Genomic DNA, 22892 nt, shown 5'->3' on the forward strand with positions numbered 1-22892 from the left:
ATTTGTTCATTACTTTCAAATTTTGCAAAGTGACCGAACGTTGAATACAAAATTATCAATTGACAGTCAGTCCATCTCTTTGTTCCAGTTATGGGATGGAATGCCTGAGGATGACTGTGATGATCTCCTGACTGGTCTTTTAGTGCAAGAGGCTGTTTTTGTTTTAGTATAATGTCCATGTCAAACAACTACAAAATGTCATGGCCGTTCATTTTGGTTCAGACATTCATCTTAAATTACAATTTATTTTTATTTATTTTTTATATTGATACCTCCCCTAGATTTATGGCCAAATACTTTGAACATTGATGATATTCTCATTAGCCTCAACTGTGCTTTGTGTTCGTGCTGATAAGCAAATAAAAAGATTCCACAGTATGATTATGATCATATAAGGACATTATACTTGCAAAACTCCAGCATACCAGTACTGTGTGTGATCTTTACAGCATTTATTGACTAATTTTAAACCTTAACCATTGAATACAAATTTTATTTGCAGCATTAAATTCAGTATGCATAGCTTTGCTAAGATTTTTTTTGTTTTAGGTTTTAAAGCATATGGGATTTAACTTTAACTGAAGTAATAAACTCGCAGTGGGACTTCCTTGCCTCATCATGGTTAGTTTCACAGAGCTGCTGCCATTGTTGTGGATTCATTGTGTATTTAATAAAGTAAATGCTAACATTTTTTATTGTTCAAAGAAACACACAAATACCTGCACACACAATTGTCCTAAAGTCAATGACAGCTCAATCATTCTGGCTAAAATTATAGCAAATCCTATTATTTATATGTATATAAGGTAACTTTCTTTAAATTATAAAATAAATTATAAAAATAATTAACACAGATGTTGTGAAATGGAAGTGCAATAAAGGAAATGAGAAAAAAAATCTTGATTTATAATGCTGTTTACATGAGGTAAAGGTCTCATCTGCAGCTCAGCTCCCTTTGGAGATGTCGTCCAATTAACAGAGTACGGTTCTCAAAGGGGGACTGGCAGGAAGACTGAGCAGTCAGTAATTAGTCTTCTCTCTCCCCAGGACATGACAGTGGTATTAGCACATGGGGCCGTCATGGAGACGAGTAAAGGCTGAACCCACATCCTTCCTCTCAGAGGGGGCATAAAAAGGTGCAGTCATCCTGTTGGGTCAGCTGTTGAGCATCTTAATGCCACAATGTGGAAACACAGAGGAGCTGTTTAAGAGTTTATCAAGAAAAGTTTCCTGTTTCACTGTTTCAGGAAAGCTTTTTATTAACTTGTTACTACATATTATTTTTATATTGCGGCTAGAAGTTTTTGTTTTGAGGCCAAAGTCAGTAGTTTATGCATGTTATTTAAATCTCTTCACAGTAGCTCCCTCTAACATTTACTCCCTTAGTCAGAGGTCGGGATCAGGTTCAACATGCAGCACTCTGAGGCAGGTCGAAGGTGTGATTCACGTGTCGGTCAGGGACGTCGAGCAGTTAACCTGCCCACATGCAGAGATCTATTCTGACTCCTGCAGTCTACACCCTGCTGTGGTCAGGCCAGACTACTTGCTTGTGGGCAGAGCTGTTTTCAAGTAGCATACATGCTGTAAATCTTCCAGATGAGTGGTGCAACTGTCTGTGCTGTCCTGCAGTGTAACTACAGCTGTCCTCTGGTGGTAATTACAGCCAAACAGTCTTGTAAGGGCCTCCAGATTCTTACTGAATTAATTGCAGTCTATCAGAGAACCAGCTCAACAATCACTGTTCTGTACTACAGCAGATTTAGTTTTACTCTTACATTGTTTTTATTCCTCTTATTTCATGTATGTGGGATCTTTATTATCAGTGTTTGCAAATAAAATGAAAATGACCATGTTTGGGATAAAAAAAAGTCAATGCAGATTAAAGAGGGTTGTTGGTTTCCATCGTTGTAAATGTTGTTACCAGCCATTAAGCTACACAGCTTTTTGTAAAAAAATCTGAAAGATGTGAGAGTAGCTCTCTCCTTGAGCTGTTTTAAAATAAAAACATGTTAATGTTGCAAATTAATGTTGTCATTCATGGTTTTGATCAAAAGTCAGTTTCAAAAGTGAAGTGAAAAGTGAAGGTTTGCTGTAAATAATGAATCTTTATAGATCTCCTTAAAATCTCCTAAAACACACATTTTAATGAAATTACATTTGATAATACATTTAATTATTGAAAAAAGCATTCTGTTCAAATTCCATCCTATAATATTGTGAATCATTTCTGGCCTGACTTAGGAAGCCACTCGAGATTTCCAATCTGCATATATAATACAGTACCATATACTTTGACAAAATGCACCACAAGGGGGCACAAGCCTGTGTGTTCTTGTGCCAGTCCCAAGTCTGGATAAATGCAGAGGGTTATGTCAGAAAGGGCATCCGGCGTAAAACACATGCCAAATTAAACATGCACATCATTGTTTCCACACTGAATATGACTTCCATACTGGATCTGTTGGGGGCCCGGGTTAACAACGACCACCACCTGTGCTGCTGACCTACAGGGTGCCAATGGAAATTGGGCTACTGTTGTTCGAAGAAGGAGAGGAGGAAGGCATGTTTGTAGCCAGAGATAGAAGAGGAAAGCCAAGAGTGTAGGAGTGACAGTGGGGACTTTGAATGTGGGACTATGACAGGGAAGGCTAGAGACTTGGTGGACACGATGCTGAGAAGAAAGGTGGATATACTGTACTTTCTCATACAATACCACAGCTCCTCTCTCTGCACCCTGTCACACACTTTCTCTAAATCTACAAAGACCCAATGCAACTACCTATGACCTTCTCTGTACTTCAGAGTACAGAGAAGCAGAGCTTAAGACGCTGAGGTTCTCTTTTGGAGTGATGAGGATGGATAGGATCAAGAAGAGGGACAGCTCATGTTAAATATTTTTGAGATAAAGTTAGATAGGCCAGATTGAGGTGGTTTGTATATCGGTAGCAGGATGCTGATATTGGAGCTGCCAGGCAGGAGGTCCAGAGGAATACCAAAGAGGGGATTAATGGATGTAGTGAGAGAGGACATGAAGTTAGTTGGTGTGAGAGAAGAGGATGCAGAAGATAGGATTAGATGGAGGCATGAGTCGCTGTGGCAACCCCTGAAAGGGAACAGCTGGAAGGAAAAGAAGACGTTATACTTTGACAAATAAAGTGTATCTCATTTATACTAGATCCAGAAACAAAGCAGTCTTGATTGATTGAAATCAGTGTACAATGTGCTAGTTTATTCCTTCATACATTTTACAATAAATAGTATGCTGTCTCATGTTTTGCAGCTGGGGCTTTTATATTTAATGTTATGGATTAGTTTTATTGAAAATTCCTTTCTACTTTATTCATTATAGTGTGCAGCTGTAATGTGAAGAAAAAATTACAAATTAAATCCATATTGGAGTTGATTTAGCTAAAGGACTTGAGGAGCAACCCTGTATCAAAATTGAGACATTATTGTAGTTTATATCAAATATTGTAAAGGTGTATTTTATTAAGTCTTTCCTTATATATTGTATCCAGTTTATAAAACGCACATCCAGTATCTCTCCAAAGAAGAAATACACTATAAAGTTGCAACCTGTAAATATTTTCACTCTCAGTATGTTTAACAATTATTTTAAAAATAATTGACTGATGTCAAAAAATAATAAATATCTTAAATGTTAACATTCTCTAAAGCCCAAGTGAACAAATAACCGTTTTGGTACCATCAAAGATTAGCAAATATGGGCATATTTACCATAACATTTTTGTCATCATGCCAAGTAATTTAATCAGCTATCAAAATGTTATTCTCTAAATCCTCAATTAATATTATCTAAATATTTAATCAAGTACCGTACTAGAAATACTGAAACAGTTATTGGAGTTTAACAGAGTTCCCATGCGTGGTTAAACAAGCCATACGGACAAGAGTTCCTCTGATTCATTTGGCCCCAGGACCTGTTCTGTGCCCACTAGGTCCAATAATCTATCCATGTAGAAATTAGACCACAGTTCCTGGGTAGGCATAGCTTTTTGTTAAGGGGGACACAAATCAAAAAATGTACAGTACCATTGGTTTAATCTTTAATTATGTTTTATATTTTATATATACTTTTAATGTTAAACCATATGCATTCAGCTTCCCAAACCAGGTGACATGTACGTGAGAGTGAAGGTATTCATTTTGGTGCATTCAGGGACCCTTCAATTCTTTAACTGTTGCATCCTCCTGACGTACAGTACAGTCGTCCAACCTTGTATGAAAACTATATTTATGCCTATGACAAATCCCACGTGGCTCTGCATAGACAAATAAAACCAAACTAGATCCTTCTGCTGCTCCTCTGTTGCCTGGTGAGCGTGGACGCGCCTGGATCCACGGGCTGCCGATGAGAAAACGAGAGAGAGAGAGTGAGAAAGAGAGAGAGAGGCTGTCGTGGACGCGCCGGCCTGTGTGATCGTGGTGGTGGTGGTATGTGGGAGCAGGAGGAGAGATTCTGCAGTGTCTTGGCAGCTGCATTAGTGCATCTCCCACCGTCTGCGATGCCTCCACGGCCAGTACCTGCCTCCTCCGCGTTTACTTGACGGCAGAAAGCGACGTGAACTCTTCAGGAAAGTGATCCGGACGTTCACACATCACCTCGCTTCCCCCGGAGACAGTCCGGAGCGTGTCATTCACTCACCGAGACCCCGTGGCGAGAATTTTTAATGGAAAATGGCGATAGGCAAAACGTCTTGCAGCATCGTCTGCTTGGTATCTACCCAGATTATCTTCATTTTCAGCGCATCGTGGCCTGGAGCAGCGACTCTCACGTTCCCCCAGCAATACACGTAAGTGATGGGCACACGGATGAAAACATAGCGGTGCTGTGACGGAAGACAAGTTTGGGTTTGTCCACTCAGCTCTGGTGCCAAAACACACTTCAGTCACCCTGTTTTATGTTCTGCTGTTACATAATTTGTCAGTGTTGCCATTACATCAATGTAAACGCTCTGCTATAGTCCATCCACATCATGTGTGTCATCAGAAGAGCTCCTTAATGTTTATTACTGGAGTTAGCCTTAATATTAGATTACATTACGTGTGTTTAGACAACCATTTGTCTTCCCAATGCCCTTATGATAAGTTATAGCCTTTATTTTAGATTCTTTGGACACCGGAACCTATAGCCTCAAATATACCATTTGGAATCAGCTTCATATCACGTCAAATCATCATATCATTTTTTATAATAATTTCCCACTCCACCTATTTCACCAAATATAATGGCAACACTGCGAAGAGACATTTTGCCATGAGTAAATAAAGCTCAGTAAAGTTAAAGGAGAAACAAGCTTAAATTAGTTAAAGTAGTAAGTGGCTCATTGTGTTTGACAGTATGCACAGTTGTTGAAAGACTGAAAAGTTTTTGTTTGTTATTTTGCAGTTGTGTCCTTAGCTGTTCTTGTGCACCTGCACTTAATTTTTACATGCAGGCTTCAAGAGTAATATTTTTTATTTTTTGGTGACATTCTTGGCTTTCCTGAAGCATCTTGAGTAAATGCACTGTACTGCAATGGCTTCGAGTAATACTGCATGGTCAGTAGGCCTGTTATGTTGCAGAGAAGACTAAGGTGTGGTTTCTATTGTGAATTTGTGCTGAAGGCTGCATTATAATGAACATTTTCTCTTTTCTTTTCGATCATGTGCTCATTCTTCATTCTTTAACATGTAACCCATTACTGTTAAGTACAGCTGGCACTTAACTTGTGACTACAGTTTTCTGGGCCCACCTCCAGGCTCTGCAATCAGGCTTCTCTGGAGGGTGGAACAGGCCAGATGGTTCACTCATCTTCGGGGCACATAGTGAGGGATTTCTGGCCAATCACAACTGCAGACCTGAGGTGTATTTACCAATTAGGAAAAGGGTCTATAAATCTGGGAGGGGTGTGTGTGCGTGTTTTATGATGAATTAGGTTATTTCAAGTAAGGTATAGCTGATCCTTTCTCCTCCTCCTCCTCCTACTCCTTTTCGTTGATTTTCTGCTGAGTGCTCTAAAACAGCTACGCAGCCCTCTGCCCTGGGTCTCTTCATTGAAGCTAAATGAAGCAGCCATCACTACGCTGAAGAACAGCATCTTATTCCAATTAATACTGCAGCAGCAAGGAATTATTCCCCTTCTTACCCTCTCACTTCGCCCTTTTCCCTACTGCATCTTACCCCTTTGGTCATGACTCTGTCTATCCATGGCTTTATGTCTCTGCAGACAGGCAGATAGACAAAAAGAAAGACTAGACAGATAAACAGATAGATAGATAGGTAGATACAGAGTGCATTGACAGTCACACTACAGAGAACAGTAAAGACTGGGGTTTGTCTTTATGTTTCTAGATACTGGTTAATCCAGTGGTTCTAAAACTGTGGGCCATGGCCATACAACAGTTGGATGCATTGATTCTAAAAAATAATTTTCAAATACTTTTAACCTTAATTTATTTGTTTCACTGAGAGGCTTTTGAGACAAGCCCTGATCACATTCACACAGTTACACACCGCTCACTAGTAACTGTGCTTGTATTGCCAGAGGCTCAATTCTCTAAGCTGCTATCAAGTTCATTGTTCTTGTAGATGGAGAGCTTGTTGTTTGTTGTTGTGTTTATTATAATCTTAATATTTCTCTTTTGCTCCACCATAACTAAAGATAATCAAAAAAACACACATTATGTGTTATGTATACCTTATACAATGCTTATTTTTGGCCTCCAACGGGGGCAGCCACTGCTATCAGTGTGTGATTGTGTTTGTGAATGGGTGAATGAGAAGTTACATTGTAAAGTGCTTTGAATAAAGTGCTATATAAGCAGCCATTTATCATTCACCAAGTCTCCAGAGCCCACTGAAAACCCCTAAAAACTCCCAAGCCTAAATGTGATCAATGTAGCAAGTATTAGCATTTTGAAACTTTCATTCATAACAGTTGTCAGTTGTCGGTAAGATTTGCTCTTCATTGATAGAAATAATCCAATAATTGCTTCACTGCAGCTTGTTTTTTTGTGAAAAACATAAAACAAGTCCTATGGTTCAAGTCAGTTTTTACACTGCCAGGTGGGCTGAGTTGCATCGACACACTGTACTGTAAATAAAACAACCATGAGAAAATGAAATAAATTTGCAAACACCTGGTTTACATACACACATGGTGAGAAAGAGCAGAGCCAAACTCTGCTGTCAGACATCAAACTGTGTAGTCGACTGTTGCCAATCATTTAACAAGACAAACCGTGTGAAGGCACATTACCAGATGTGACTCTGTCGTTCTGTTTATTAAATGATAATGCTAATATGCTTACAGTGATAATTATGATGGTCAGCAATTATAGAGGTTACAGCAAACTCCGAAAATCAGCACCAGGCACTTGTTGGAATAGTGGCCAACAGTGATATAGCAGCTTTGCTGACATTCACTAGCCCACAAAGGATTTTTCTAATTGAGGATCATTGGAAGTGATGTTGAATTATTTTAATGTATCCCCATTAATGTATGTGATGAAAGAAGAGCCTTTAGTGGAGGAGGTCACTAGTGTAAATGTTCTATGGGCCCAAAAATCTGGAACCTATGATCTGCCTGGTCATTTTAAAACAGGAATTCAGAATGCGTATGTGCCATTAAGCAATTTTCCTTTGAGTGAATGGGTGCCATGTTTAGATCCATTATCTGGTTCTCATAATACTTCCATTGTTTACACATTTTAGTTGAGTGTATTAGCATGCCAACACAAAATTATCACAAACTTTAAAGTGCAGCTGAAGCTGATGGGGATACAGTACCATAAATATGAATTCTACTGAATCTGGTGATTTCATCACTTTTCCTTGTAATTGTTGAGTTTGGACCAAAGTGGTCGACTGACTGACCAACACTGCCTTGTTTTTAGAGCCACTCTGCTCTAAAACATTAACAATACAATATAACCAAAATTTAGGGATATTTGAGTTTTGAGTGAAATTTCAGAATGCACCTAAGAATCACTAAAACCTTACAGATGAACTTAATTTGACCTTCCCTAAACCTTTTAATGCACACGTCCAACTGTTCAGTGTTTCTTTATTAGGCCTTTAACCACAAAAATCACAACACAATTCATGGACTATGTCTGATCCGTGACTCAACCACTAAATATTCTTGTTCAATGACAATTTGTATTTAAACAGTCCTCTCTCATCATGCTATTCACATTTTGACATCATATGACCAAGACACACCTAAGAATTTACAAGTTATTGAGACATTGATATTTTTTGTTGCGGTATACCCACCACTGTAAGCGTGAACTTATTTTCCATAAATTTTACCCGAAAGTTGAATATCCCTAACTTTTAGTGAGTAGTCAATTCTCTGTTTCTCATACTCCACCTGTCACTGTGCTTCTCCACCCCCAGAGTCTCTCACTCTCTCTCTCTCTGCTATAAGTGAATAAGGGTCACATCACGTTGAATGTCCCAGGGGAATGTGACTATTGCAGGTAGCAAAGCAGAAGCAGAAGTACACTTTGTTATTCAGCCACTTCATTGCAGCTCTACGATACAGTCTTTTACGTTCTGTAGGGCTCGGGTGGAAAAGAAATGGCATGCAAAGTAAAAAACGGCTTGTGCTTCAGTTGGAGTGACTCACGCAGATAAATTTGCTGTGGAGTATTAGTGTGGAACTATAGGACAGTTAACAATGTTTCACTGGCATTTTGAAATAATATGTAAACCAATTATCTTTTTGACTTTAGTCCATTGATTATGTAAACATATTTATTGATTTAAAACAATTATCTAAACTAATCAGATATTGTAAAATATTATGTAGTAGTTTTGGTTTGTAAACAACCTAGGCTACCTATGTAAAGGTAAAGAAATATAACATTGACATCTGGAGGATCTGCTAACATAGAAACTGAAATATGCCATGAACAGATGCTGAATATACATATTTATATATCAAAGTAAACAAAATATTCTGCTGCATTCCCAGTTCAAAGATAAAGGAAAATTCATTTGTTTTGTTGAGGCATTGGCTTACAGGTACAGCCATCAAAAACAAAAATGGGAAAGCCACAATGTCATTCTGCTTTTAGCAGTAAACTGCCTTGTTCAACCAACAGCTAAAAATGGCAGTTTGACAAAACATTGTTCTGTTGCAATTTCAACACATATATGCTGCAGATGGATGACATGAGTTAATTATGTATTTATCCCATGAGACCAGCCTCAAAATTGATGCACAGTCTGAAACAGATTGCAACTGAGATTTTAAGAAACCCATATTATGCAAGTGTTACTTGTGAGAAACCTATAGGATCGTTCGGTGTATTTGAGACTTTAAAAGAGCAAAATCTGCACATTCATCCATTAAGAACCATAATGGCAGATTTTAAATGTGTGTTTGTGATTTTGGTGGCTTTCAAGGAATTTCTCCTTCTCTTCAGTAATTTGCTTCTCTGTAAGGATCAATAATATCCCTACATATGAGAACTGATTTGATGAAATACGGATATATTCTGAGTTTTGAAAAAAAAAAAAATCTCCAAATTGCAAGGAAGAGTCGGCCTCTCGTCTGTTTTTTTTCACTGGAGATATTTTTATATTATTTTACTTCTGCCAAACAAAATTGTGAAAACAGACATGGGTAAAAATCCCAAGTGTCTGACTCACCATTCTTCTGCGTAATGTTTTATATTTGGAAGAAGTGTTTCTGTTGCAAAAAAAAAGAGCTGCTCAGTTACAGAATAATTTTCACATTTTCATTTGATCAATCAAACCTTGACTTCAAGGCCTCATTAATCCATTGGGCATATGCCTGCCTGAAAATGAAACCTAATGAGAACAGCATTTTTAACATAGTCCACACAAAAATACACAATTCGTTGCTACTATACTTTCTCTGACAAGGTGTTGCCCATTGCAGCTCTTTTTCAGAACACTCCTCATTATAACATCACTTCAAAATATGGCTGTGCTGTCAAAGACACTTTGTCAGGCATTTGATCATGGGCTTCTAGAGTGATGGTCTTGATGTTTCTGCAGTACAGAAATAATACCTAACACCTTAGTTTTCACCTGTTCCCTTTAACTTGGAGTACATTCTTTCTTGAGGAATGTGAAGGGTCCAGCACTGTGCTCTGGTCTAAGCAAAGGAAAGGGACAATCAAAGGAAAAAAGGAAAGCTTAGCTTATAAGAAAAACTGATCTTTTGGATCTGGACAGTTGAGACGAGATTTGTGGCTCCTCCAACACTTGAAAAGAAGCCCAACGAGACTTTAATTCACAATGTTGTCTAGTAACTCTGGTGTAAGCTGTCTGACGGATAATAAATCAACTCTTGCAGCACTTACAGCATCCAGGTAATTAGGATTTATTTCCTCATTCAGACTACTTTAGGTAGGAAGCTTCTTGAGTATGTTTGGTCAGACAGAACTGCAGGATAACCTGTTAAGTCAGTATATGAAGCAGGCAGGTGAACAGTGAATCTTTATTGAGGCTGCTTCCATGTAATGATCCCGAGGGTGACAAAGTCTATGCATGCAGGGAAGTCTATAACATAAGTAGCGTAATAGCATTTACTACAGACTTTAGTCTTTTAAAGCCTGTTATGCATTTTAAGCAGTTCTGTTACCAGTAGCTAAGAGCATTCGCTTCAAAATGCCACTGATGCACTGAATATGAACACTGCAGTGTGCTGCTTTTGTGCTGATAGGTTGTGTTTGTTGCTTTGGAACTGCAGCTTGAGATTGATGTGATTATGCTACATTATCACTGTGAGCACATTTTGGAAGAATGCACACTGTACTGTATAATGTTGGGTAAAGTGTAAGATAAGTGAAGGCGTTGTGATACTGTATTCGGTTTATTAAAAATAAAAAAAATTAAAAATCAATTTGTTTACCAGTGGTGGAGTCAGACCGTTTTCATAGGGGTGGGCAGGCAGAGGCCAGTATTACTGCAAGTTTGGAGCAATTGCCCCTTCACCCCCAGAAGCTATATTTCCAATAAATATTTAGTAGCTTTCATTATCATTATTCAATATTTAATTGAATAATAGTTCGCCCTGGTCACCCTGTAGGGCTCCCTTGCACCTGCTGCCTTTGTATTTATTTACTTATAGCAATGATTAGAAAGGTTTAAAGCTTGCAGTAATGCCCTCGTGGCAAATATTGTTAAAGCAACTAAACGTGTAATGATCGTGTAATGATCAATTTGACAGGCAGTAAAAAGTGTTTCTTTAGGGGAAACGATATTTGGACATTTGCTAAAAATAAAAATGCAGTGACAGGTTTGAAACAGCTGGAGTCTTGAGCTCACTTTGATTTCACCGATTTCACAACTTGGAATCTGCTTCCAGCTTCCAGTTTGCTGTGCAGAGACTTCAGATGAGTAAGTCTACTAGAAAAAGGTTTAAATAATGAATGCTGCTGTGTAGCTTGCATTGCACACCAAACTTGTCTCACTTTGGAGAAATGTGTCACGTAATGAGCCTTTTTCTTTGAAAGGCCACAGATATTTAAAGAAGTCAAACAAAAGGGGCTGCATTCTACTTTTGTATGATCAGCGACTGAAACAACCTACATGATGGAGCTGAGGTTCAGCCTGGTTCTTGCCCAGTTCAAACCTCACTTTGGACTCTTTTATATCAGAGTCCTCATGAGACAGTGGCGTAACCTCCGTGCTGATTGTAAGTCTGTTTTTAAGAGAATTCTTTACTGACATGATAACTGTGTGATAGCTTTTAAATCTACTGTGAAAATCCAAACAGTGTAATTTATCATGTTAAATATATTTAATTTGATAGCTCTGCTCCTTATGGATGTTCATTTAGATTATACAGACAAATTGTCAGGAACAACAGGCTGTCTAATATGATTCCAGATGTCAAAATTAGCTATCTAATGCTCCCTCCCCCAAGTCATAAAAAAACAGTTGGTATAAAAACTCTTTACAAACAGACATCAGAGTCACATATGCAAGAAAATCAAAACTGAAAAAAGTAAAAAAATATTACAACAATAGGGCCCCCAGTGGGCCACTTATTGTAAATGGTAAATTGTCTGCACTTATATAGCGCTTTTCTACCTATTGGCACTCAAAGCTCTTTACACTGCTTCTTATTCACCCATTCGCACTCACAATCACACACACACACACACTAATACACAGGTGGGGGAGCTGTTATGCAGCTGGCCAACACTCACCGGGAGCAACTAAGTTGGGGTTCAGTGTCTTGCTCGAGGACACTTTGACATGTGATCGGAGCATTGGTGAGACTGGTGGACAACCGCTCTACCTTCCTGCGCCACAGTCGCCACTTATGCTTCAGGACAGCTCTGACCTGGATAATGTATTGTTATTATCATCAGAATTTTATTAATTTGGTCCAAAGTGTTGAAGAGCTGTAGAATCAGTGCATTTATGTGTGTGATGAACCAAGAGGCATGAGTTGGGGTTACCAGTGTACATGTTCTATGGACTCAAAAATTTGGTATTTAGAATTTAGGTCATTTTGAAAACTGGAATTGAGAAGAATGAGGATTTTTTTTTTTTTATTGCGTATGCACCAGGAAGCAACTTTGATGTGAGTCAACGGGCACCAAGTTTTGATCCAAAATTGTAAGTGAGATCTTCAGTGTTATCTCGGATTGGGTTAAAGCTGGTGACATTGACATTGACACATTCGAAGTATGAAAGAAGTGCTAATGCTAATTATTGAATGATGCTAATGCTGGAGAGTGATCAATGATCAAGTGTCTGTGGATTTGAGAGAAAAAATTGTGGAAAAACATGGACAGTCTCAAGGCTACAAGTCCATCTCTACAGATCTTAATGTTCCTGTGTCCACTGTGTGCAACATTGTCAAGAGGTTTATAGCCCATGGCACTGCTAACCTCCCTGGACATGGTTAATGAAAAATTCCAACGAAGGATTGTCGAATGGTGGATTAAGAACCCTCATTAACTTCCAAACAAATTAAAGCTGATCTGCAGACACAGGGTACAACAGTGTCAGCTCGCACTATTCGTCACCATCAGATTGAAAAGGGATGTTATGGTAGGAGACCCAGGAGGACACCAGTGCTGACACAAAGGCATAAAAAAGCAAGAATGGAGTTTGCCGAAACTTATGTGACAAAACCACAATCCTTATGGGAGAATGTACTGTGGAGAGATGAGACAAAAGTAGAGCTTTTTTCTGTTACAGAAAAAGAAATGAGTCCTTCAAAGAAAAGAACACTACAGAAAAGTCCCTACAGTCAAACATGGTGGAGGTTCAAAGATGTTTTGGGGTTGCTTTGCTGCTTCTGGCACTGGATACCTTGACTGTGTGAACGGTATTATGAAATCTGATGATTACCATAGAATTGTGGGGTGCAGCGTAGTGGCCAGTGTCAGAAAGTGTCAGAATTGGTTATAAACAAAGCGCTGGAGAGTTCTGAAATGGCCAGCAATAAGTCCAGATCCGAATCCCATAGAAAACCTGTGGAGAGATATCAAAACAGCATTGGGAGAAGGCATCTTTCAAACCAAAAGAATTCTAGTAGAGAGGTGTAAGAAACTCATTTATGGTTACAGGAGGCGTTATATTTTCCAAAGGGGGTGCTGCCAAATATTAAGTTAAGGGTGCCAATAATTTTGTCCAGTGCATTTTTTTGGGTTCTGTGTGAAATTGTATCAGATTGACTTTTCTTCTCAGTTGTGTGTTGTTCTACTGCAAACAAAAACAATGAATACCAAATACCAACAAGTGAATACCAAAACATTTGCAATTGGAACAGTTTTCTAAGAGAAGAGTTGTATTTTCTGTCAGGAATTGCAATTGCTGATATTTTTGGCCATAACTGTATATGCTGCTTAAATTTCGACTTGAACTCCCCATACCATCTACGTGCATCGCTAAAATGCTAAAAGACCATTTAAAGACCATTTGGTCCCATCTGTTTAAAAGAAATGTGTAAACTTTTGTATTATAATCTAAAACAATAAAGCGCATCCAAATGCTGTGTAAAAATCTAAATTCTACATTCGGCAAATCAAAGACCCTTTATTTATTTATTAGGGCCACTTCAACATCCAGGATGGTGTTTGTGTGGGCTGGGAGGTAATTAGATGCTGCTGGTGGTTTTGGCGCTGCTGTTGTTTGTTCGCTGGTGGGTGTGATCTGTGTGTTGGAGTTGACATTTAACAGAGGGATTGATAAGAGTGTCAGAGCTATTGGACGCTTGTTCATGAAATAACCAGGTACTCACATCTTTATGTTCCAAAACCCTTTTCTTTTTAGTTTAATAAAAAAAAAAACAGTCAGTGTTGATGCTGGCAGAGGGTTTTGGTTTTGTCGATATCACTGATGTTTGCAGTCTTTGACGCCTTGTGGTGCAACACAGCTGCACTGCTTCATTAGTTCAATTTAGGGATGCTAGAACTGAGCTAATGAAACAAATACATCTCACATTATGAAACCTCAATTAGTGTCCAGCACTAGATGTTGCCACATTCCAAAAGAATTTACACAATATAAACAAAATCAATAAGTTAAAACTGGCAGACTTCTACTACAGACTTCTACATTACCCAGACTGTAGTACCTGGGTCAAGAATACATTTTTCTTTTTTGTGCTTAATCACTGACTTTACACTTAGTTTTATTCCTATCATCTAGAACAGTCCAAATATTATGTGCATTTCTCTCCCAGCAGCAAAATATAACTTCACCTTGAAATAATATCGTTAACAAGCACAAAACCTATTCGTTGTTCATGTGTACATTTGAGATCAGTTAAAGCCCAGTGCTGCTTAACTTGGGTGGTAGGTTTACAATTATACTGAACACTAAGGGCAAAGGGTTGAATTTGGAATCTACTGAGGTAACTAAACACAGTAACGTAAAATCATGTATTGCAACATATTATACAAATAATAGTAGGTGCTATCTGTCTATCTTATCTAATCTAATCTTCTCTATTCATCCAGAAATACTGTACCTACAGCCCTAAAGAGGCTAAGCAGTTACAGATAATGGGTGGATGAAAAAACTCTTTCATCATGTGTCATCACAACGATAACTCAACAGAGCTGTAGTGTTACTTCAAACCTCATTTTGTTAAATGTGTAAAATGTTATAAACATGACTATTTGCAAAACATTTAAAACCTATGTTTAATTGTAAATAGTATAAAGACAACATATTAAATATGGAAACAGAAATTCAATTTTTGAAACACTTCCTAATTTTGAATATGCAACCTGAAATAAATCACATTAGAATTAGATAATAAATCCTGTCTCTTAAACTGTGCCATGATTTTGAAAATTTTAACTTGTCAGACAACAGGACAGTTTTTCACCTCACCTCATTTATCAGTTATTTTTAATGAGCTTGGGCTCGGAGGAGCGGATCTTTGTGGATCTTGTTTGTATATAACGTTTGTAAACGGAGCAATGACTATTGCATACATACGTTTTTTCAAACTCCCTAAAAGATTAATTGCTATTATGTACTGTATACAGTCATGTGCGAAGTAAGTACCCCCTTTCTGTTTTTGTGTGTAAAAATTTATTAAAAATCATTTGATCTTAGGGGGGTCTTAAAAGAGGGAGGTACTAACTTTTGCACGACTAAAGGTGATGAGACATTGATGAATCGTACTTTCCTTACCGCTTACTTTTAAAAACTCCGCCTCTCTGGGATTCTCTTTTATACACAGTCAGGATACTGATCTGTTGCCAATTAGTTGCAAAAGGTATTTTTTAACATTATACAACTTTTGCAGTCATTGTTTACATTGTCCCACCCTATTGAGATGTGTTTCTGGCATCAAATTTAGACTAAGCTAATATTTTACATTTTCAAGTTTATTTTAGAATAAACTGTCAAATTCTCATTTCAGAGGAATTGACTGTTACTACATCATTCACTGGGGCGTTATCAGCAGGCGGTCTTCTATGTTACATACATGTAATAGAGAGGTGACATCTATAGGCCAGAGTAAGGATTAACAAAGTGAAAGTTTGTGAAGTAACTGCATGAAAGACAAATCTTTGTAGAAACGTTGATTGGTCTCCCAGTTTAAACTGACACTTAAACACTTAAACTTAGTGTTTCACAGTTTTTTTCTACAAACCTATCCCTCATGTCCTTTTTTCTAAAAAATCCAGGCTGAATAGAAATATTATTTTCTTGAAATGTTATTGTTGAAAGGGAATCGAATAAGTGCACAAATCAGACTAGTCTAACTGTTGGTCTAATCTTAAAACTTCTTCATGTCCAACTGGAAATATCTGGATTTCTGGTTCATAAATTGTGTTAGTTGCAGTGTAAAAGTACATTTTGTCTTAATTTATCTTAAAAATAATATAATAATAATAATAATTTTTCAGATTTTTCTTTTTTAGACATTAATGTCTTTCATTTAAGCATATTTTTATTTATTTTAATATTCCATGAACAGATTACAGATGTTTTAGAACAGCATCACTGCATTTATCTGTGACACACGCATTTCTTTTTCATTGGTTTATCTGACAGTGAGCCTGTCATGTTTATCCACAGAATAATGCACTGGGCCAGGCGTATCGAGCAGGAGATTGACAGAGTCTTTCAGCAAATCACTGGAGCTCAGCAGTTGAAAGGGGTAAGTGTGTATCTCTTTTTTTAATACTGTGCAACTCTTACTTACTGTAATGCTGCATAAACTGAATAAGAACTGCACCAAGCAGATAGGTCAGTGTACATAATAGGTATAAATCCATTTCCAGTTTCAGAGCTAAAGCTAAATAGAACGAGAAACAATTACAGTCTGCTTCAAGAAGCTACTGTGTCCTTTTTCATGATTTTCTGGGGGCTCCTTGCAGAGCAATGAACAGCCACTTAGACATTTTTGTTTTCCCAGGACGGACATAAAACTCTGTAATAGCTTTCATGATCTACAGTTTTCAGGATATATGCTCAGTTTTTTGAATGTTGCAGCTTAATTTTGCCTGCACTTTGTGAGTCGCAATAATCATTAATCTTGCGCACATTGTTCAACTCCAATGATTTAAGAGATGCAGGAACACATGCCTACAGCATTTAGATTTAGTTTCATGATGTCATGAGCCATTTCACAGCTGCAGTACTTTGTATTCATACATGTGGTAGGTATCTTTCAACAAACTCACATTTACTGCACACGTGGTGCATTTTTACATGACATGCCTTAATGTGGTCTTAATCTTAATTGGTTAACTCTACTGTAAAATGGTTTCTTAAATGTCCCATTAATGAAAAATCTGGTTTCCTTACTAAGGTTAAATTTCTGTTCATAGATTTGAACAGCAAGAAAAAGATTATTTTGTCAAAAATGTTTTAACAATAAGGCAGTATTTTTCTTTCTGCTATTTATTTTCTTCATGACAAATACCTTGAAGAGACAAACGCAAACAGCGCTTTAGTCTTTGTCTCAGTATTTGCCAACTCTGCCAGTCTGTCTGTAGCTCACTGCTCTAACTAAAGACATAAATCATTAAAAGCAGGTCATAAATTCAAACTTTCAGTTCCAAAAAAAGACATAATTATTTAGAAGAATTAGGCACTGTTGTTTCCAGTTACTTGCAAAGGAGAAAATAATAGATTTTTTAAAAACAACTTTCAACCAAGAATTTGGTGCTATAGCAAACACAAAAAACAGACTGCATTTGATGACCATTTTGATTAAAATAAAAAAACATGTAATCTAATCCAACTGTATTGCTTGTTTATAATATATGTGATATTAATAGTTCCTGGACAAAAAAATTGATTAACACCTTTGCTGTGACATGTTTTTGAGAATAAGGGGTTGTCTGTAAACAGCCAAAAGTTTAAATACGGCACCAAATATCATCTGTAGGGGGCAAGAGAGCCCTGCTCTGTGAAGATGTGTGGGGGCGTTCCCTCAGCAGAGCAACGGCACGTGTCCACTCTGTTTGTGTCACCACAGAGCAGATGGTCAGCCGGCAGCCTGCAGTAATGCCTTGATGTGAGACTCACTTGTTCATTCGATCATCATTAATCCGTCCATGCTCCTGAAACTCTCTAGCTCTGTTAAAGAAATGGGTTCTACCCTGCATGGAATGATTAGTTTAAATTGGAAATGTTGGACTTTAAATTTCACCTAAACCAAAAACAATCTACAATTTTATGTTTGCAGATTACTCTGATGTTGTCTGTGATTCAGCCCCACTCAACATTAGATTTTTTTACCACTTTCTCACTTGCACTTTGGCAAGACTGTTTTCTATGGTGCTGTTTTTTAAAAGTAAGAACTCCAATTTTCCATTTTGTGTCTACAGCCATGCAGCCTTTTATGTGATGCTGTATGTGCACAAAGCTGTGGTTTAAGCTAATTTTAACATCAGCATGCAAACATGCTGTTTATCTGGTGTAATATTTTCCACATTCATAATCTTAGTTTGTATGTTAGCATGTTATCTTTTGCTAAATCAGACTAAAAACAAACTACAGATGAGCCTAAGAGGAATGTAATTGGTTTTAAAAATACATTTACATTTAGTCAATGACTTACAAGTGAGGTACAAGCAAAAATCTAAGTCAAGGAGGAAACATCATAGCAAAGTGCTATAAGAAGAAGTGTTTCTGTTTCATGAGATGCAGGTTCAAGAAAGAATTAACAGGACGTTTTGTTTTTGTTTGTTGTTTTGATAATTTTTAAGTGCATAATAGGTATTTAATGGTAAACAAAGTATTGGCCAAATACAAAATTTATGATGATGATGATCATGATGATGATCACCAAAGTTATTCGGTTTGTGCCATCTAATGATTGATGTGATCTTAGAGTCTGAACGTGATGGATCAAAAGACCAACAATTGCTTCAGTATTATGGATATGTGTCTTGTACATTTTCATTTAGTTGAGTTTAAGTAATAATCTCATTTTTGAGGAAAACATTGTTACAAGCTACATACAAAGTTTTATCCACAGTACATTATATCCATCCTCACTGGAAAATCTAAAATCCTGAATATGCTCTGCACAGGAACTAGTTCTTCATAGAAAGCACACAGTTTACAGAGACAAAATCTGTGTGGTGTGGGCCAATGAAGCATCTGGTCAGTACACAACTTGAGGGATGTCTAAAAGTTCAATTCCAGAAGTCCATTTTTAGGGAAAAGCTGCCAGGCATCATGTATGCAGGTTTGCCAAATGTATTCATCCAGGTCACAGTCTCCTCCTGTCTTGTCTTCATCTTCTCTCTGACATCTTTGGTCCTGGGGCTGAGACTCAGACAGCCTAAAACGTATCTCGCCTGTAGTGAGATACTGCAAGTGTCTTGTCTCCATATGCAATTTTTTTTTATCTGTTTGTGTTAGAATATGTCGTGACTACATATAAATGTGCATGCAGGTGATCTGGTTTATTCAGAGCCATTAACAAACATTTGATATATGTGGACCTCTGAAGAAATATCAGATCACAAGATAAAAATTCAACCAAACTGGTTTGTGTAAATGATTAAAATAAAATGATATCATGTCCGATGTCTCACTGAAAAAATAAAAAAGTCTGTTTAAAGAAAAAATATCTATTTAATCATTTATGCTCCAAATTATACTATGAATACAAAATACAAATATTTAAAATGCTTTATGGTTCTAGTCTGGTAGCTTTTGGACTCATTGTTTCATTAGTTCCTAAGTATTTAATTAGCAATGAGTTTGAAAGAAAACTGGCTAAGGAATATGGATAATAAAATTATTGCTTAGGTTTAACCCCACAACTTCATCATCTTTCACTTTAGGATCATTCCAAAATCTCTGCTAACGACCCACAAAACCTTCCATTGTAAGAAATGTTAGTGCATATGTTCTGAGGCCATATTTTAGGTCTTCTGATGTTTACTGTGATGTGTTTCCATGTGTGATCTAATTTAACTTTAGGGCCTGTGAAAAAAAACATCTTAATCTGTTTATTTTAACTTCTTGTGTTGTGGCTCATTTAGCAAACTGTGCAGATTAAAAAAAGGTTTGTAATAGGTAGGTTTAAGCAATCACAAAACATGTCACAGATCACAAATCATGATATTGACTATTTACTTGCATCATCATGTTTGACATGAAAAATATATTCAATATCTGTTTATTTTAATTTGATGCTAGAAACACATTTCAATAAAAGGAGGGATATAGGTAGATTTTCTACTGTGTTCCATCACCTCTTCTTTTAACAACACTCTGCTGGCAACAACTTCAAATAGACCATGTTTTACAAGAAACATTTGAATTTCCTATTGTCAATATTTGATATGTTGCCATGGTACTGTTTTTAGTGTAAATTATTGCATTCTGTTTTTATGTACATGATGTGTCCCGACTTTTTTGGAAACAGGGTTGTAAATAACCTGAATGGGAGTCAGAATACCTGCCTTTTATGGCTAAAAAATTATCTCATTTTGAAACTACTGTCTCGGTTGTGAATAGATTACTTGAAAAAGACATATTAAGATTTAGGTTGAGTACACAAACATGACAACTTACGATACTGTTAGCTTTGGATTATTATTATACATGTCTTTGTTTACTTTCAGGTTTACTCTGAGATGTTGAGATTAAAATTTCAGCATCCAGTTTCATAAATGTTTCTTTAGTTTAACAAATAGCACCACCCTGATACTTCCATAAACTGCATTAATGTTAAGTTGGCTCAAACATAAAAGGTCAAACGAAAGCTATTATGTTAGAAGACCCAGATGTTACAGAATGACTATGCAGCTGTTGTTCTTCCTGTGTTTTAACAATGTCCATTAAAAATTGACAGATATACAATGAGGAAAGGAGACGGTTCAGTCTGATGAAGAATCAGCCTCGGAAGATTGTGGAGAAGGTTGCCTCAGATATAGAGAAACTCTTGGCTAAGAAGCGAAAAGCCCTTGATGTGAGTTTCTTACTGACTGTACTGTGTGTTTACCTTCAACATTAGAGAGACGACATGTTACACTTACTCCTTTAATGTGAGTATTTCTCTGTCATCAACATGCAGAGGTTAGCCAGTGAAGCAGAGCGGCTCCAGCGAGAGCATCTGTGGCAGGATGGAATCAAGGTAAAACCTGAAATTTATAGTTAAAATGGTGAATGTGCTGAGAGCCACTGATACACAGCACCATCCTTTATGTGATCACTATTGCTCTATTGCTGTGTTCCATGTAAATTGTATTGTGAACCACAAAACATTTGTCTGTCATGTTGCAATAAATAGTTTCATTCATTATAAAGCCTGGACGTTTTTGCCACATCTCTCTGTCCTTACAGGTTATAATTTTGACTCTACATTTTTTGTAGTGTGTGTTGCAATGTGGTGCTGTTTTGTTTTCTTGTTGTGTTTTCAGTATATTCAAATGTAGAATTTCAATCAATTGATAGTCCACAGAATGAGATGATCATTTTAGATTATAATTTTAATCAGTGATGTAAAATCAGACCAGATGGGTATGTCTCTGTGGCTCTGAAAGAGATGACCTGAGACAAAACATTTACACCAGTCAGCTGAGCAGATCCCTGAGCATTCAGCTGAGTGAAACAGATGACCACAGAGTACACTCAGCCGTGCGGTTGTGTTGAGTGCTACACACATCTCGCTTTTCTGCTCGGTCTGTTTCATTTGCCCCAAAAAATGAGATGGCGCTGACCTCATCCTCCCACATCTTTTCCACTGAATCCCCTGAGATTTTACTTCACCTGTGGTTTTACATGTTTACATGTAGATCTCATAATGCTGAGGCATAGCATGAACTTTTAGTTTTCCTGCCTTCCAGTGTGTCCTTTTCCATTATATTTTGTATAACATGAAAGTTAACCATAATATCCAGGGAGTCTGGCTCTTTCTTTTCAAGGCCACTAGAGACTAAAGCATGAATGTACATTTAACTTTGTTTAGGTGCCTAAGATGCCTTCGTTCAGGCAGAGCCACTGCTAAATTGTCAATTGAATTGTGTTCTGTACAAAACAACGTAATTGAATTTTGATTAAAGAATAAGGGTACAGTTCTGACAGTCTGATGACCAAAAACAAATGTAACAGTAGAAGAATACAGATCTTTGGAGTTTGATTATAGACAAAGAGGGTAGTTATGTTTAGTGTAACTACAGGCCAATGTGCTCTTTGGAGTTAAGATTTTTTTAAGACATTCTCTGAGTAGATGTCACACTCACTCAGTTGGATCTCTAGCAGATGGCGATGCTCTACCCAGGCCTTACAGCCTGTCTACTGATTCATAATGTGACAACAAGGGGGAGAAAACAATAGCAAACATTTGGTGGCGGATTTTGTTCATTTTATAATATTGTGTTTTTATGTCCTGCCACAATGGCACACAATATGCTCATCATGCTGGCACCTGTGTTAGTCTTTATAGTAGAAACTTCAACAGTACACCACATATGGAGAAGATGATCTGATTATACTTTGGAGCATTTGCGTATCAATGACGAAACACTGATGTCTTAGAATTTGCTGAAACTCCTAAATAGTTTATGCTCCCTAGGTAGGTTTGAGTAGATATGTAGACTCTGATGTTAGCAAAGTCATGTTTTACTAATAAATGAACTGATTTCATTAATAAGAATTTCTCATTCTTATTTCTTTTTAACATAATAATTTAAGAACAAGAATAATATACTTAAACAAATGTAACCGATATAGAGCAGATGATATAATTGATATGATAACGTCTCTGTTTATTAACTAGGAGTTGGATATGGCGTATTATGACTCCAAAGCTGAGCTGGATTATGTGAGTAAGAGAAACAAAAATGTTTTATACTTATTGAGGTCTCTGGAAAGTAAGCAGAATTTTAAAATGTGTCTTACTGATATGTGTTTTTGAAAGAACTTTAAGGCAATTAAGCCCTTTCTCCTGTTT

The 22892-nt window shown here is 37.2% G+C and overlaps 1 protein-coding gene across 12 annotated transcripts in view; it reads left to right on the forward strand.

The window, feature by feature from the left end:
* The first annotated feature begins 4346 nt into the window (after positions 1-4346).
* Positions 4347-22892, forward strand: part of LOC137127804 (voltage-dependent calcium channel subunit alpha-2/delta-2-like) — a 35796-nt gene continuing 17250 nt past the window's right edge. For 3 of the 12 annotated variants that reach the window (XM_067505218.1, XM_067505221.1, XM_067505228.1), the window contains exons 1-5: positions 4350-4814; positions 16547-16628; positions 20793-20909; positions 21015-21074; positions 22719-22763. In XM_067505218.1, the coding sequence (XP_067361319.1) occupies positions 4699-4814; positions 16547-16628; positions 20793-20909; positions 21015-21074; positions 22719-22763 (420 nt within the window). In that variant the 5' untranslated portion in view covers positions 4350-4698. Of the gene's footprint in view, positions 4815-16546; positions 16629-19977; positions 20012-20792; positions 20910-21014; positions 21075-22718; positions 22764-22892 lie in introns of those variants that run through there. The other 9 variants (XM_067505220.1, XM_067505222.1, XM_067505225.1 and 6 more) reach the window with 7 other exon arrangements.

Source organism: Channa argus, chromosome 5, assembly GCF_033026475.1.
Source record: "Channa argus isolate prfri chromosome 5, Channa argus male v1.0, whole genome shotgun sequence".
NCBI classification, from domain to species: domain Eukaryota; kingdom Metazoa; phylum Chordata; class Actinopteri; order Anabantiformes; family Channidae; genus Channa; species Channa argus.